Source organism: Ceratotherium simum, chromosome 16, assembly GCF_057802395.1.
Source record: "Ceratotherium simum simum isolate JZ-2026a chromosome 16, ASM5780239v1, whole genome shotgun sequence".
Lineage (NCBI taxonomy): Eukaryota > Metazoa > Chordata > Mammalia > Perissodactyla > Rhinocerotidae > Ceratotherium > Ceratotherium simum.
The window spans coordinates 46,685,689-46,697,829 of NC_141915.1; the positions used below are offsets into that span (position 1 = coordinate 46,685,689).

Here is a 12,141-nt window from a genome sequence, read left to right on the forward strand (position 1 = left end):
ACCATTTCATGCCTACTAGGATGGCAACAGCTATAGTCAAAAAGAGATGATGATAAGTGTTGGCAAGGATGTGGAGAAAATGGAAACCTATTGCTGATGGGAATGTAAAATGATGCAATCATTTTGGAAAACAGTCTAGTAGTTCCTCAAAAGGTTAAACATAGAGTTTTATAGAGTTAAACATATAGGTTAAACATATAGAGTTACTATATGACCCATCAGTTCTACTCCTAGGTATACTCAAGAGAAATGAAAACATGTCTCCACATAAAAACCTGTACATGAATGTTCACAACAGCATTATTCATAATAGTCAAAAGGTAGAAACAACTCAAATGTCCATCAACTGATGAATGGATCAATAAAATGTATATTCATACAATGGAGTATTATTTGGCAATAAAAAGGAATGAAGTACTGATACATGCTAAAACATGAATGAACCGTGAAAATGTTATGCTAAGTGAAAGAAGCCCATCATAAAGGACCACATATTGTATGATTTCATCACATGAAATGTCCAGAATAGGTAAACCCATAGAGACAGAAGTAAATTGGTGGTTGCCAATTGTGCTGATTGTGGTGATGGCTGCACACATCTGTGAATATACTAAAAACCATTGTATACTTTAAATTGGTGATTGGACCATATGTGGATTATATGTCAATAAAGTTGTTATTAAAAAAAACCCAAGAACTGTGCTGGGCAAGTACAGCCCTGCTCTCAAAGAATTTAATATTGTGGCGGAGATAGACATAAACATTTTGAAAAAGGTAAGTGCTAAGGTACAGACATGAAGGCGTGAAGGGTTATGTGAGCACACAGAGTAGGGCATCTAAGCCCAAGTGGAGAATTTGAAGATGTTTTCCTCTGGTGGAAAATGATACCTGAGCTGAATCCGGAAGGAAAAACAAAAATTAGCCATGTGTGAAGTGAGGCGGAACATAGACCAGCAAGGACACAGGTCTGTGCTTAATACAGGAATTGGGAGAAGTACTAGGAGCAACCTGGTGTTTCTAACCTGCCAGATACAAGGATAGTCTCAGCCCAAGTAGCTTGGATAACAAATAATAAAAGAACAATTCATAAGTGACTGCTAAAAATTCAAAGGAGGACTCCTAAGAAGGCTTTACGCTGCTGCTATCTATATAAAACCTTTTTACTTTAATGTTCCAAAGGCTTATTTTGTGTTTTCAATCTTCCTGTGTTGGTAAAGCAAGTAGTAGCATCCTTATTTACAGATAGGATAGAGGAAGTTCAGCGAGACTAAATGATTGGGCAAATCGCATCTCTGGGTGGCGGTTGAATAACATATTTCTTTGCAACAATAAAACGTTTATCATTCTGGACCTGCTCAGAGTTAGGAAGCAATTCGGAAGCAAAATCAGCTTCATAACTCAGATGTATCTATCAGATCATTGTGGGAAATAAAATCCTGAGCTCCCCAAGCAACCGGGAGGGATTGAGCATGGGGTTCCCCCACCTCGGCCCGAGTTCCGCACGGTTGTGTGAGACGAGCGAGTACCGTGCGACGGCGGAACGGATTTTGCCGGCGCTGGGGAGGCATTTTTGGAACGGACTGGGGAAAGGAAGTGTGCTGCACTATCGAGGGTACCCACTCCCGGCTTCTGCGGGGACGGTGCGGGTCGTTCGCGTTCCGGCTGTCCCCGGTGAGCCTGAGCCTTTAGGTCTCCGGTGACGGGTGGAAGCCACCACAGGCTCCAGACCTGGTTGTTTCGGCGGCACACGGAACGGGCCGACGTTGGCCGCTGTTCTTTCGCTGCTCTTGCTGACCTTGGCCCAGGGTCGGAGCCCATGGCAGCTTGGACTGCCGTCAGCCTGAGCAGGGCCGCTGCCCCTTGCTTGTGGGCGCGAGGCCCCGGGGCCCGGGCGGCTCTTCCGCTCGGCCCCCCGGCCTCCCAGCCTGCGTCCTCGGACTGTAGCCCCGATCGGGGCAGGATGCTGCACCTCACCGCGGCGGTCCCCGCCGGGCACAACAAGTGGTCCAAAGTCCGGCACATCAAGGGTCCCAAGGACACCGAAAGAAGTCGCATCTTCTCCAAGCTCTGTTTGAGCATCCGCCTAGCGGTTAAACGTAAGAACCTATCTACATTGGGTGTCCCCACGCACCTTTACAGACGCTGAGCGTCTGCCATCTTGTCAGGGAGCTGCTCTTCTTAGGAAGATAAGATGGTAAAAGGGAGATAAGACTTCATCCTAGTCTGCAGCTGGGTATTTCATAGAAACAGACCCTAAGAGTAAAGTCACATGTGTCTCTCTCCTGAAGAGACAAATCAAGCCCTCTGCAGTCCCCTCTGGTGGCACACAGGTTGTGGCTGGGGCATTGAGTAAAGCTATTACTTGCCTAGGCCTCAGTTTGCTTAGTTAGGGTTCCTGAGATATATTTTCTTGGAAGGTGGGTTTGCAATCATGTCTCTTCTCAGTTATATAGCCACTGTAACAAAAGGCTTTTTTGTATTTGTAAGAGTGGAGAAAAAATCCTGTAAAAAGCACGGACTTTGGAGTCAGGAAGACTTGGTTTCTGTCACTTACTGTATGACCTTGAGCAAATGGCTTAACCTTGCTGAGATTCAGTTCCCTTCTGTAAAACAGGGATAGTGCCCACCTTGAAGTAGTTTCTGGCACATAATAGGCACTTGGTAAATATTCATTTACCTCTAGAACTCATGCCTGGTATTTCTCTTTGCTTCCTTTTATACTAAATTGTCGATGTTGAGTTCAACCAACACTATTGAGTGTTTGTTATGTGCCAGGCACTGATAATACAAGGATAATGAGATATAGCCCCTACCCTCAGAGAGAGCATGATTATAATGTCATGAGTATTTCAATAATTAAGCACAAAATAGTAGAATCAGAGCAAGGGGTACTAATAAGTCCAGGAAATGTTGGTACCATTTACATCTGTTACCTCTTCATCTGATGCAAAGTGTTGTTTGCTGAAACCTAGCAGAAAGATATCCATCCTTAAAGACAGAGTGAATTAGAAACTACTTTTCCAAAATACTTCTCCACCATATCCCATTCGAACTCTGGATAAACTAACCGAGAGCTGGAGGGTGACTTGCCACTCTATTGGCTTGGGGAGGCAGGGCGCAGAAATCTCGTTTTTATTCCATGCTGTAATGAGATATTTTCACTCACTCTTTTCTGTCTATCTCAGAAGGAGGCCCCAACCCTGAGCTCAACAGCAATCTGGCCAGCATCTTAGAGGTGTGTCGCAGCAAACACATGCCCAAGTCAACAATTGAGGCATCGCTGAAAATGGAGGTGTGTCCTCAGTTTGACATTCTTGTTATTGATCTCAGACCCTCCAGGGTCCATGTCTGAAAGGCCACCAAACATTCCTTAAATTATGAGAGAGAAGGGTAGCATTGTGGTTGACACCCTCAACCCAGAGCCTTCTGGTGGCTCTATGTCCTTGGACATTGGTTGTAGGAGCACGATCAGAAATAGGATGGATAGACAACTTACAGAACCATACAGCCGAGGACTGCGTAGTCAAGTTGTGAGGAGATGGGGTAGAAGGAAGGGGCACAGTGTGGGGAAGGCCCTGGTGTTAGATTGAGGAAGCGTTTGTTTTTCTTTTTCTTTTTCTTTTTTTATTTATTTATTTTTTTGTGAGGAGGACTAGCCCTGAGCTAACATCTGATGCCAATCCTCCCCTTTTTTCCTTGAGGAAGATTGGCCCTGAGCTAACATCCATGGCCATCTTCCTCCACTTTATATGGGACGCCGCCACAGCATGGCTTGACAACGGTGAGTCAGTGCACGCACGCCCAGGATCCGAACCTGTGATCCTCAGGCCACCGCAGCAGAGTGCACGCACTTAACCGCTTGCGCCACCGGGCCGGCCCCTGTTTTTCTTTTTAGATATTTATGCCCTAAAGGAGAAAAGCCAGTAGAAACAGAGAGGGTGCCGGTGATGGTGATGGTGGGAGGACTAGGGATGTAGAGCCCAGGTATAGAAATTGTCTTTGAGCCCAGGTGAGGGGACACCTCTTCCTCTGGGGCAAGTAGGAAGGATCTGAGGAAGTAATAATCATCTTAATAGCTAATAGTTATTGAGTACTTACTCTAAACCAAATACTTTGATAAGAATTCTGTATGCGTTATCTCACTGAATCCTCAAAACAGCCTTAAGTGGAAACTGAGAACAGAAAGCTTAGGTGACCAAGTCACACAGAACATGACAGACTTGAAACCAGACAGTCAGACTCCAGAGCCTGTGCTCTATCCACTATACATACTGCCTTCCTGTGGGCTGTGGTGCAGATAAGGTGGTGGAGGCAGAGGATTTTCCCCCACCTGGTGGTCCTTTATTTCCTTTGTAAAAGAGGAAGGAAGAAGTCATCAGTTGACAGTTCCTGGGAGGCAGAAGGGCTTGGAGAGAGTGATGAAGATCGGATGCATGGGCAAGGGATGAGTAGAGGTGGCATGGGAGGTCTAGGTGAGATTGGTCATTAGAGTTTTTGATTGACTGTTTAAAATTTGTGGCTGTGCTATTTTCAGTGGCTCTTATGATAGGGCCCAGGTATGTAATTTCCCACAGCAGTTACTCAGCAGCCCAGGGGTAGGAGCATTGAGACTTCACAGGTGGGTTTCAGGTGGGATGGGGTGTAGGAGGATGAGTCTTGGTGGGAGTGACTGGGGGACAGATGTGGGATTCCGCAGGGGAGGGGAGGGAACAAAGTGGGGATATAGCTGATTGATTGTTCAGGGACCAGAGAAATAGACTCCCTTCCAAGGAATGGGTAGTACTTCCACTTAGCTCAAAAGTTGGTCCCAAGGGTCTCCTCTCAGAGGGTGGGGACAAAAATAAAGACTTGAGAGCCTAGGCTCTACCCCAGAGAGCCTATCCCATGGAATCCACTTTGTGGTGTCTGTGGCTCTGGGCTGACATGCAGGAGGGATTAGGGAAACAGGAAAATGTGCTTATGTTGTTTATTGCAGAAAACCAAGGACGTTTATTTGCTTTATGAGGGTCGAGGCCCTGGTGGCTCTTCTCTGCTCATTGAAGTATTATCTAACAGTGGCTCCAAGTGCCATTCAGACATCAAACATATCCTGAACAAGAATGGGTAGGTGTGTGTCTGGGGAGAGTGGAAGGGGATGGAGCCTTGAGGTTCCAATTCTTTGCAAGGAAAGTACTGTTGTTCCTGGTGGAGTTTCAAGTTTTAAGCACATTTCATATTTAGCAGAATCCAAATGGGATCATTTATTCTCCTTTAATGTGTTTTGTACTAGGCAGGATCCAAAAGACTTGTTCATCACATGTAGAAGGACCTCGTTGTCCCATTATCCCCTCTATAGGCATATAATGTCAAGGTCTTAAAATGTACCACCAGGACTGGAGTCTTAATGGCACAGGAAATGATGAGCAAAGTCTTTGTATCCTCCAAACTCTCATCAGGGCAGAAAATAGAGGGTGGGGAGATGTTTGAATTATTCCTTTGCCCAGCGGTAGCTGCATCTTCTCCTTCAGGAAGAGAGCTGCTCCATGTCTGTCTGTACTCCCGAGGCTGGGTGGGAAGTAGAGTGTTAGAACGCAGTGCTGTGTGGAAGCTGAGTGTCTGAAGGCATTCGCTCTGGCCCCTCTCCTTTCCTATCAGGGGAATGATGGCTGAAGGAGCTCGCCACTCCTTTGACAAAAAGGGGGTGATTGTGGTTGGAGTGGAGGACAGAGAGAAGAACGCTGTGAACCTAGAGCGTGCCCTGGAGCTGGCAATCGAAGCAGGAGCTGAGGATGTCAAGGAAACTGAAGACGAAGAGGAAAAGAACATTTTTAAAGTGAGTATGAAGCCTTAGTGTTTGGTGGACTTGCGAGAGGGTCCTAATAGACGTGTTAAGGCATGCCTCTCGGTTTCTTCTTTCCTGCACCCGGGGTGCAGGTGACATAAAGAGTTCACATATTGCACAAACATTTATTAAATGAATAATGGATAGGGCTTACTCTACTGAGGACTGTGAGAAGGATTCAGAACACTGAAAACTATTTCTCTGCCAGTGAAGAGCTTAAACCTAGTGATACAGTATAGTAGTTCCATTCAGGTTTTGCGGAGTTCTCTCTGGCTTTGTCCTGTTATCTCCTGGCTCCTCACCTCGTGACTTTCCTTTGCCCCTAGTTTATTTGTGATGCCTCTTCACTGCATCAGGTGAGGAAGAAGCTGGACTCCCTGGGCTTGTGTTCTGTGTCTTGTACGCTGGAGTTCATCCCCAACACAAAGGTGCGGCTGGCTGACCCCGACCTGGAGCAGGCTGCCCGTCTCATCCAGGCTCTCGGCAACCATGAGGATGTGATCCAGGTCTATGACAACATTGAGTAACCAGTCTGTGTGTGCCCTTGGGCTCCTTCCCAGGCAACTGGCAGCCTATTCTGGAGCACAGGCTTCTGCAGCATCCTCTGAGACTGAAGCAGATGGGGGCCCTAGCAGGTTAGGAGGCATAAGGACTGCAGCTCTATGGCTAAGGGAATCACCACATCTCTGTGGGGCCTCTTTGTCAGCTCTGCTGGTATGTCAGAGCCCTCCTGGATGAGTCCCCCCACTCCCTCCTGGATGCAGGGTGGCGCCAGCCAGCTGATCAGACTCTGATCTCAGGAAGTTGGCCCTTGTGGGGATGGTAGGTGCCCTGAGGGCGCGTGTACTAGAAACTGCTCTTAAATAATAACAGTGATTGATCTGGTTTGCTGCATCGCTGTTGTATGACCCTTCAGTTTTCCTGGGTTTATGTCCAGCTCTTGGGACCCTCTTGACTTCCTTTCAAGTCTATGGGCTTAGTTCCACTACTCCAGTCCCAGGACTGTTGTTTATTTATTTATTTTTTTTGATTGACCAGAGAAATGTAACTCTCTTCAGGCACTCTGTCCTCTGCTGCTGGTCTAATGGCCTAAACCTGTCGTTGATTCATGCAACTAATATTTATCGAACACTTACTATGTACCAGAAACTGCACTTATCAGGAGCACAAGCTATTTAATTGGTGCCCTGTGTTAGATCCTGCTCTAAGACAAAGGACCTCAGAGGGAAGACACAGGACTGCTCTCCACTGGAGCTGTCCCAGGGCAGTGTGAGCTGCTGTGCATGCATCCTTGTTCTCTTCATGTGGCCTCTGTGCCCTGCTTCTGCCAGGGAGCTTCAAGCTCTAACCCAGTAGGTGCCAATGATAAGGGACTACCAGGACCTACTTTGCCCAGGCCCCTGTGTGTTCTGAGATTGGTCAGAGTGGACCTGTCAGCAGATTGGACTGCTCTCAGACAAGGCTATGCCAAGCTGGTTTTGAAAGCTGCTTGGTCCCCAGAATGCCTAACCCTAGCTCCTTTTCATCCCTGATGCCAAATGATGGAGCACAGGGAACTGGAGAGGAAAGGAGAACAGAAGGAAGGGTGAAGGGGTGAGTCAGAAGCCTGGCCAGGTAGGAAATAGGGCCCTTGGTGCCTTTTGCTCCTAAGAATCACTTCTGGGTTTAGAGAGACCAGGGGTGCCAACTACCTGTGCTGTAGCCCATCAAGCATGTTGGGCCTGGAGTAGCTTTTTGATCCCTGTCATTCACCTACTTATAAGTTGTTTAAGCAGTTCTGAGCTCACGAGTCATTTTCCTGAAGGAGCCTCAAGTAAATGAGGATGGAAAGGAACAAACACCAAATTGAGTATAAATGTTAACTTCAGCTTCTAGGAAAAACAGATTACTAATTCCATAGTGACTTCAACAGCTGGAGAGCAAAGGCTAGGGGGAGGAAAAGCAATGAAATAATCCATGATCATGCCAAAGCATATGCTCTTATACCTCATTTCAGAATCCTGATACTACCTGGGATTCTTTAGTTTTGTTTTTTTTTTTTTTTTAAAACAATTCTCACACTAATGAAGAGTGAGCTTTTTTTTTTTTTTATAATTTTATTTATTTATTTTTCCCCCCAAAGCCCCAGTAGATAGTTGTACGTCATAGCTACACATCCTTCTAGTTGCTGTACGCGGGACACGACCTCAGCATGGCCGGAGAAGCGGTGCATCGGTGCACGCCCGGGATCCGAACCCGGGCCGCCAGCAGCGGAGCGCATGCACTTAACCGCTAAGCCACGGGGCCGGCCCTGGGATTCTTTAGTTTTTATAGGACATAACTCATCCAAATATCTGAATAGCACATCATTGAAATAGGGCAACTTCAAGTTTAAATGCTGCTTCATAATTTACAAGATATTTTTTTTTTTTTTTTTTTGTGAGAAAGATCAGCCCTGAGCTAACATCCATGCCAATCCTCCTCCTTTTTTGCTGAGGAATACCGGCCCTGGGCTGACATCTGTGCCCATCTTCTTCCACTTTATATGGGACACTGCCACAGCATGGCCTGACAAGCAGTGCATTGGTGTGCACTTAACCGCTACGCCATGGAGCCGGCCCTCATTTGTTTGTTTTTTTTTTGCTTTTCATAACAAACCTATAAAATAGGCCAAGTGTTTTATGCACAGATGATCTCATACCAAGCAGATGAGAACAGGTCTAATAGTACACTTTGTACTGATAGACCTTGGTTTATAAAAATAGCTGTTTTGTAAATGTTGAATATAAATTAATTTAGAGGACTCTGATAATTTCTGATCTGAAAAATATGCACTATGGGAGCCCACTCTGGGAGGGAATTTGGCTACTCATATGAATAGTCCTCTAATCTAATAGGATTTGTTTATATGGATTCTTGTGTAACTAATTTTCTTACATCAAGGCATACTAGACAGCTCTGCACTGACCCCTGGTGGTGGTGCAGTCTTTCCTGTAGTTAATAGGGGAAAGGTGGAAATGAAACCTTACTTGGACCTGTTCTGCCTCTAGATCTGGTATAGAGACCCTTAGCTACATAAATTAAATAGTTAACTAACTACATAACTGAATAGTTAAATAGAGAGGGTATGAGTTACTCTGCCACTAAAAATTATTTTTCAAGGAATATTTTATGTCAGAGAAAATGTTTACAATATAATGTTAATTGCAAAACAAAGATGCAAAACTATATGTATAGTATGGTCCAAATTTTAAAATATGTATCATGGGCCGGCCCTGTGGCTTGGTGGTTAAGTGCGCGCGCTGCGATGCTGGCGGCCCGGGTTCGGATCCCGGGTGCGCATTGAGGCACCACTTCTCTGTCCATCCTGGGGCGGAGTCCCACATACAGCAACTAGAAGGGTGTGCAGCTATGACATACAACTATCTACTGGGGCTTTGGGGGCAAAAAATAAAATAAATAAAATCTTAAAAAAATAAAAAATAAAAAAATAAAATATGTATCATACTGTATATATGAACTTTTTAAAAAAGACAAGAAGGAAGTGTACCAAAATAGCAAAACTGGTTATATCTGGGTGATGATATTATAACTGAGCTTTATTTTCTAAAATCATGTATTACTTTTTTTTTTTTTTTTTTAAAGATTTTATTTATTCATTTTTCTCCCCCCAAAGCCCCAGTAGATAGCTGTACGTCATAGGTTCACATCCTTCTAGTTGCTGCACGCGGGACTCGGCCTCGCGTTGGACGGAGAAGCGGTGTCCCGGGGCGCGCCCGGGATCCGAACCCGGGCCGCCAGCATCAGAGCGCACGCACTTAACCGCTAAGCCACGAAGCCGGCCCTCATTTATTACTTTTATCAGGGGAAACATTTTTTAAAAAAGAAAATTTGTCATATTATTGTCCATCTAGGGAGACAGCACATGAGAGGCCGGGAGTCAGGTGCACCTTAAAGTCAGAAGAATGGAGTCTGGTCCTGGCTTGCCTTTGCCTTATCTTTGGTCATTGTCTTAGCAGCACAGAATCATTCAACACCTTGCAGCTGGCTTGGGCTCACTTTCAAGTGTCCTTTCAGTGGATGGAGGTATCTCTCTCCGTAGCCTTGACTCTTACAAGAAGTGTTCATGCGGTAGGTGGGTGCCCCACCCCACCCCCCTGCCAGAGGCCCCGACTGAATTGAGCAGGAACAGTGAAGGTTCTGCCTCCAGCCAACCATGGAAATTCAACTATGTGGTTGAGTTGCTTTTTTTTTTCTCTCTGAAGCTTAGACTATATCAGTCAATAAAGCTTCAAACTCTAAGAGACGCCAACTTCTAGACTTTTATTTGAATCCCTGGGAACTTCTCTGGAGACATTCTATGAAGAGAAAATAAATGAGCCAATAGATCTGGCAAAAGAGAGTGTTAAGATAGATACCATACTAGTCTTAACTGAAATCACATTCTCTCTTATCTACCCCCAGACAGTGAATGGGACAGCAGTTTTCACTTTTTTCTCTTTTTGTCTTTCTTTCGTCTAGGCCAAAAAGGTAACATTTATTGTTTCTTTAAAAAGTCAAACTTTACAGAAAAATGTAACAACAACAAAAAAGTCCCATCTAATCCTATCTCCTAAGATATAACCACCATTAACAATCTACTCCATTCCAGTCATTGGAACCAGTCTGCTGGGGAATAAACTCTGACTCTGCCAATTGCTAGCAACCCTGAACAAGAACTTAATCTCTTTGCACCTATTTCTTTATCTATAAAATGGGGATAATAATACCTATTTCATAGGGCTGTTCTGAGAAATAAGTTAATATGTGTAAAGAATTTAAAACAGTATCTACTAACAGTAAGTGTTTAATAAATGTTGGCCTTTTTTCCCACCAAGTATGAATGAACATTTTTAAAAATTGAAATGTGATCACTGTGTACATTTCTGCTTTATAACCTGTTTTTTTTTTCCCACTTCCTACTATATCATGGACACCTGAAGGTAGTATGGAGAAGTCTGCTTCATTCTTTTTGGTAGCTACATAGTATTTTATTGTATTAATTAATAGGCCATAATTTATTTAACTAGTCTCCTATCAGTTGACATTTGGATTGCTATCTTATCGCTTCTCGGCCTTTTGGCTAAGATCAGGTGTGGATTGCTATCTTACAAAAGATGCTTCAATGAACATTCTTTACCTTTGCTCACTTGCAAAGTATTCTTTAGGATAAATTTATAGAACAGAATTTCAAAATGAAAGAGATTTTTCTTTAGAATAAATGTCAGTAATATATAAAACATCATGGTTGTAAAAATTTTCCATGTACATCATTCCTTAACAATGCAGATAAACTAACTGGTTGAATTGGTAATCTGAATATATTCCACTTTACCTCTGAATTAAAAGAATTTTCCTCAAATCAGGTGATAAGTTTGTTGGTTTGTTTTCTTTTTTTTACACCAAATTCACTGAGAATTCATTAATTTGTATTTATTGTTCCCTATCATATGTCCAAGTGTCCCTATGCTCTTGAAAGAAAAAAAGGAAACTGTCCAGCTGGTGTATGATTGGGCTGCCTAACGGGACCAGCATTTTCTGAGGTCCTGAGCACTAAGGGTAGGTTGTGATCTTTGGGGTCAGATATGGCTCAGGTGCTTAACCAAGGGCATCTACTCAGTGTAAAACCAGGGGAACAGACTTGAGAAGGCATGGCCTAGCTGGGAGCCTTCACATGGGGAAAATGAAGAGTGAGGGGAGAAACAACATAGAAAGAGAAGATAAAATATATAGCTAAAAGGGCACACTTGTGGAAATTATATTCAATTACTAGCATCCCCATTTGAGGTTCATTTATTCAACAAATACTTGTTTTTTGAATGTTATGAAAGATGCTAGACATACCAATTTGAATGACACAGCTTCTGTCTCTGTGTTTACTTTCTTAAAGGCAATCACACTAGAGTAGGACAAGTACTTTGATCAAGAAAGTACCAGGTGCTCTGGTACCCAGATTTGGGGGTATCTGCCTAGAAAGGTTTCCTGGAGAGAGTGATGTTTATGCTTAGTTCTTCCCTGACAGAACGCGGGTGGAGGCAAGAGTGCAGGAAAAGAGTGTTTGAAACAGAGAAAAATAGCACATGCAGAGGTGTAGAGGCGGGAGAGAGTCATATTTGAGGAATTGCCAGTGGTTCTGTGTGGCCAGAATATAGAATTTGAATGATAGGGTTGGGGAGGTGGGAAAATGAAAAACTTGTGGCTGGAGAATGGCCTGGCTCCTGAAGGGCCTTCTTAGCTACATTTCTGTATTTGACTTATCCTAAGGGCGATGGGAAACTATAAAGTTTTTAAGCAGAGCATGA

The 12,141-nt window shown here is 44.2% G+C and overlaps 1 protein-coding gene across 2 annotated transcripts; it reads left to right on the top strand.

The window, feature by feature from the left end:
- The first annotated feature begins 1,620 nt into the window (after positions 1–1,620).
- TACO1 (translational activator of cytochrome c oxidase I) lies at positions 1,621–11,204 on the top strand. 2 transcript variants are annotated; one of them, XM_004432636.3, is made up of 5 exons: positions 1,621–2,096; positions 3,186–3,292; positions 4,976–5,103; positions 5,635–5,812; positions 6,148–11,204. In XM_004432636.3, exons 1-5 carry the CDS (start codon positions 1,817–1,819, stop codon positions 6,346–6,348), a joined length of 894 nt encoding a protein of 297 aa, XP_004432693.1. In that variant the 5' UTR covers positions 1,621–1,816; the 3' UTR covers positions 6,349–11,204. The 2 variants fall into 2 exon arrangements, with proteins under 2 accessions (XP_004432693.1, XP_014644639.1); XM_014789153.2 differs by having other exon boundaries at positions 3,189–3,292.
- Positions 11,205–12,141: the final 937 nt, after the last annotated feature.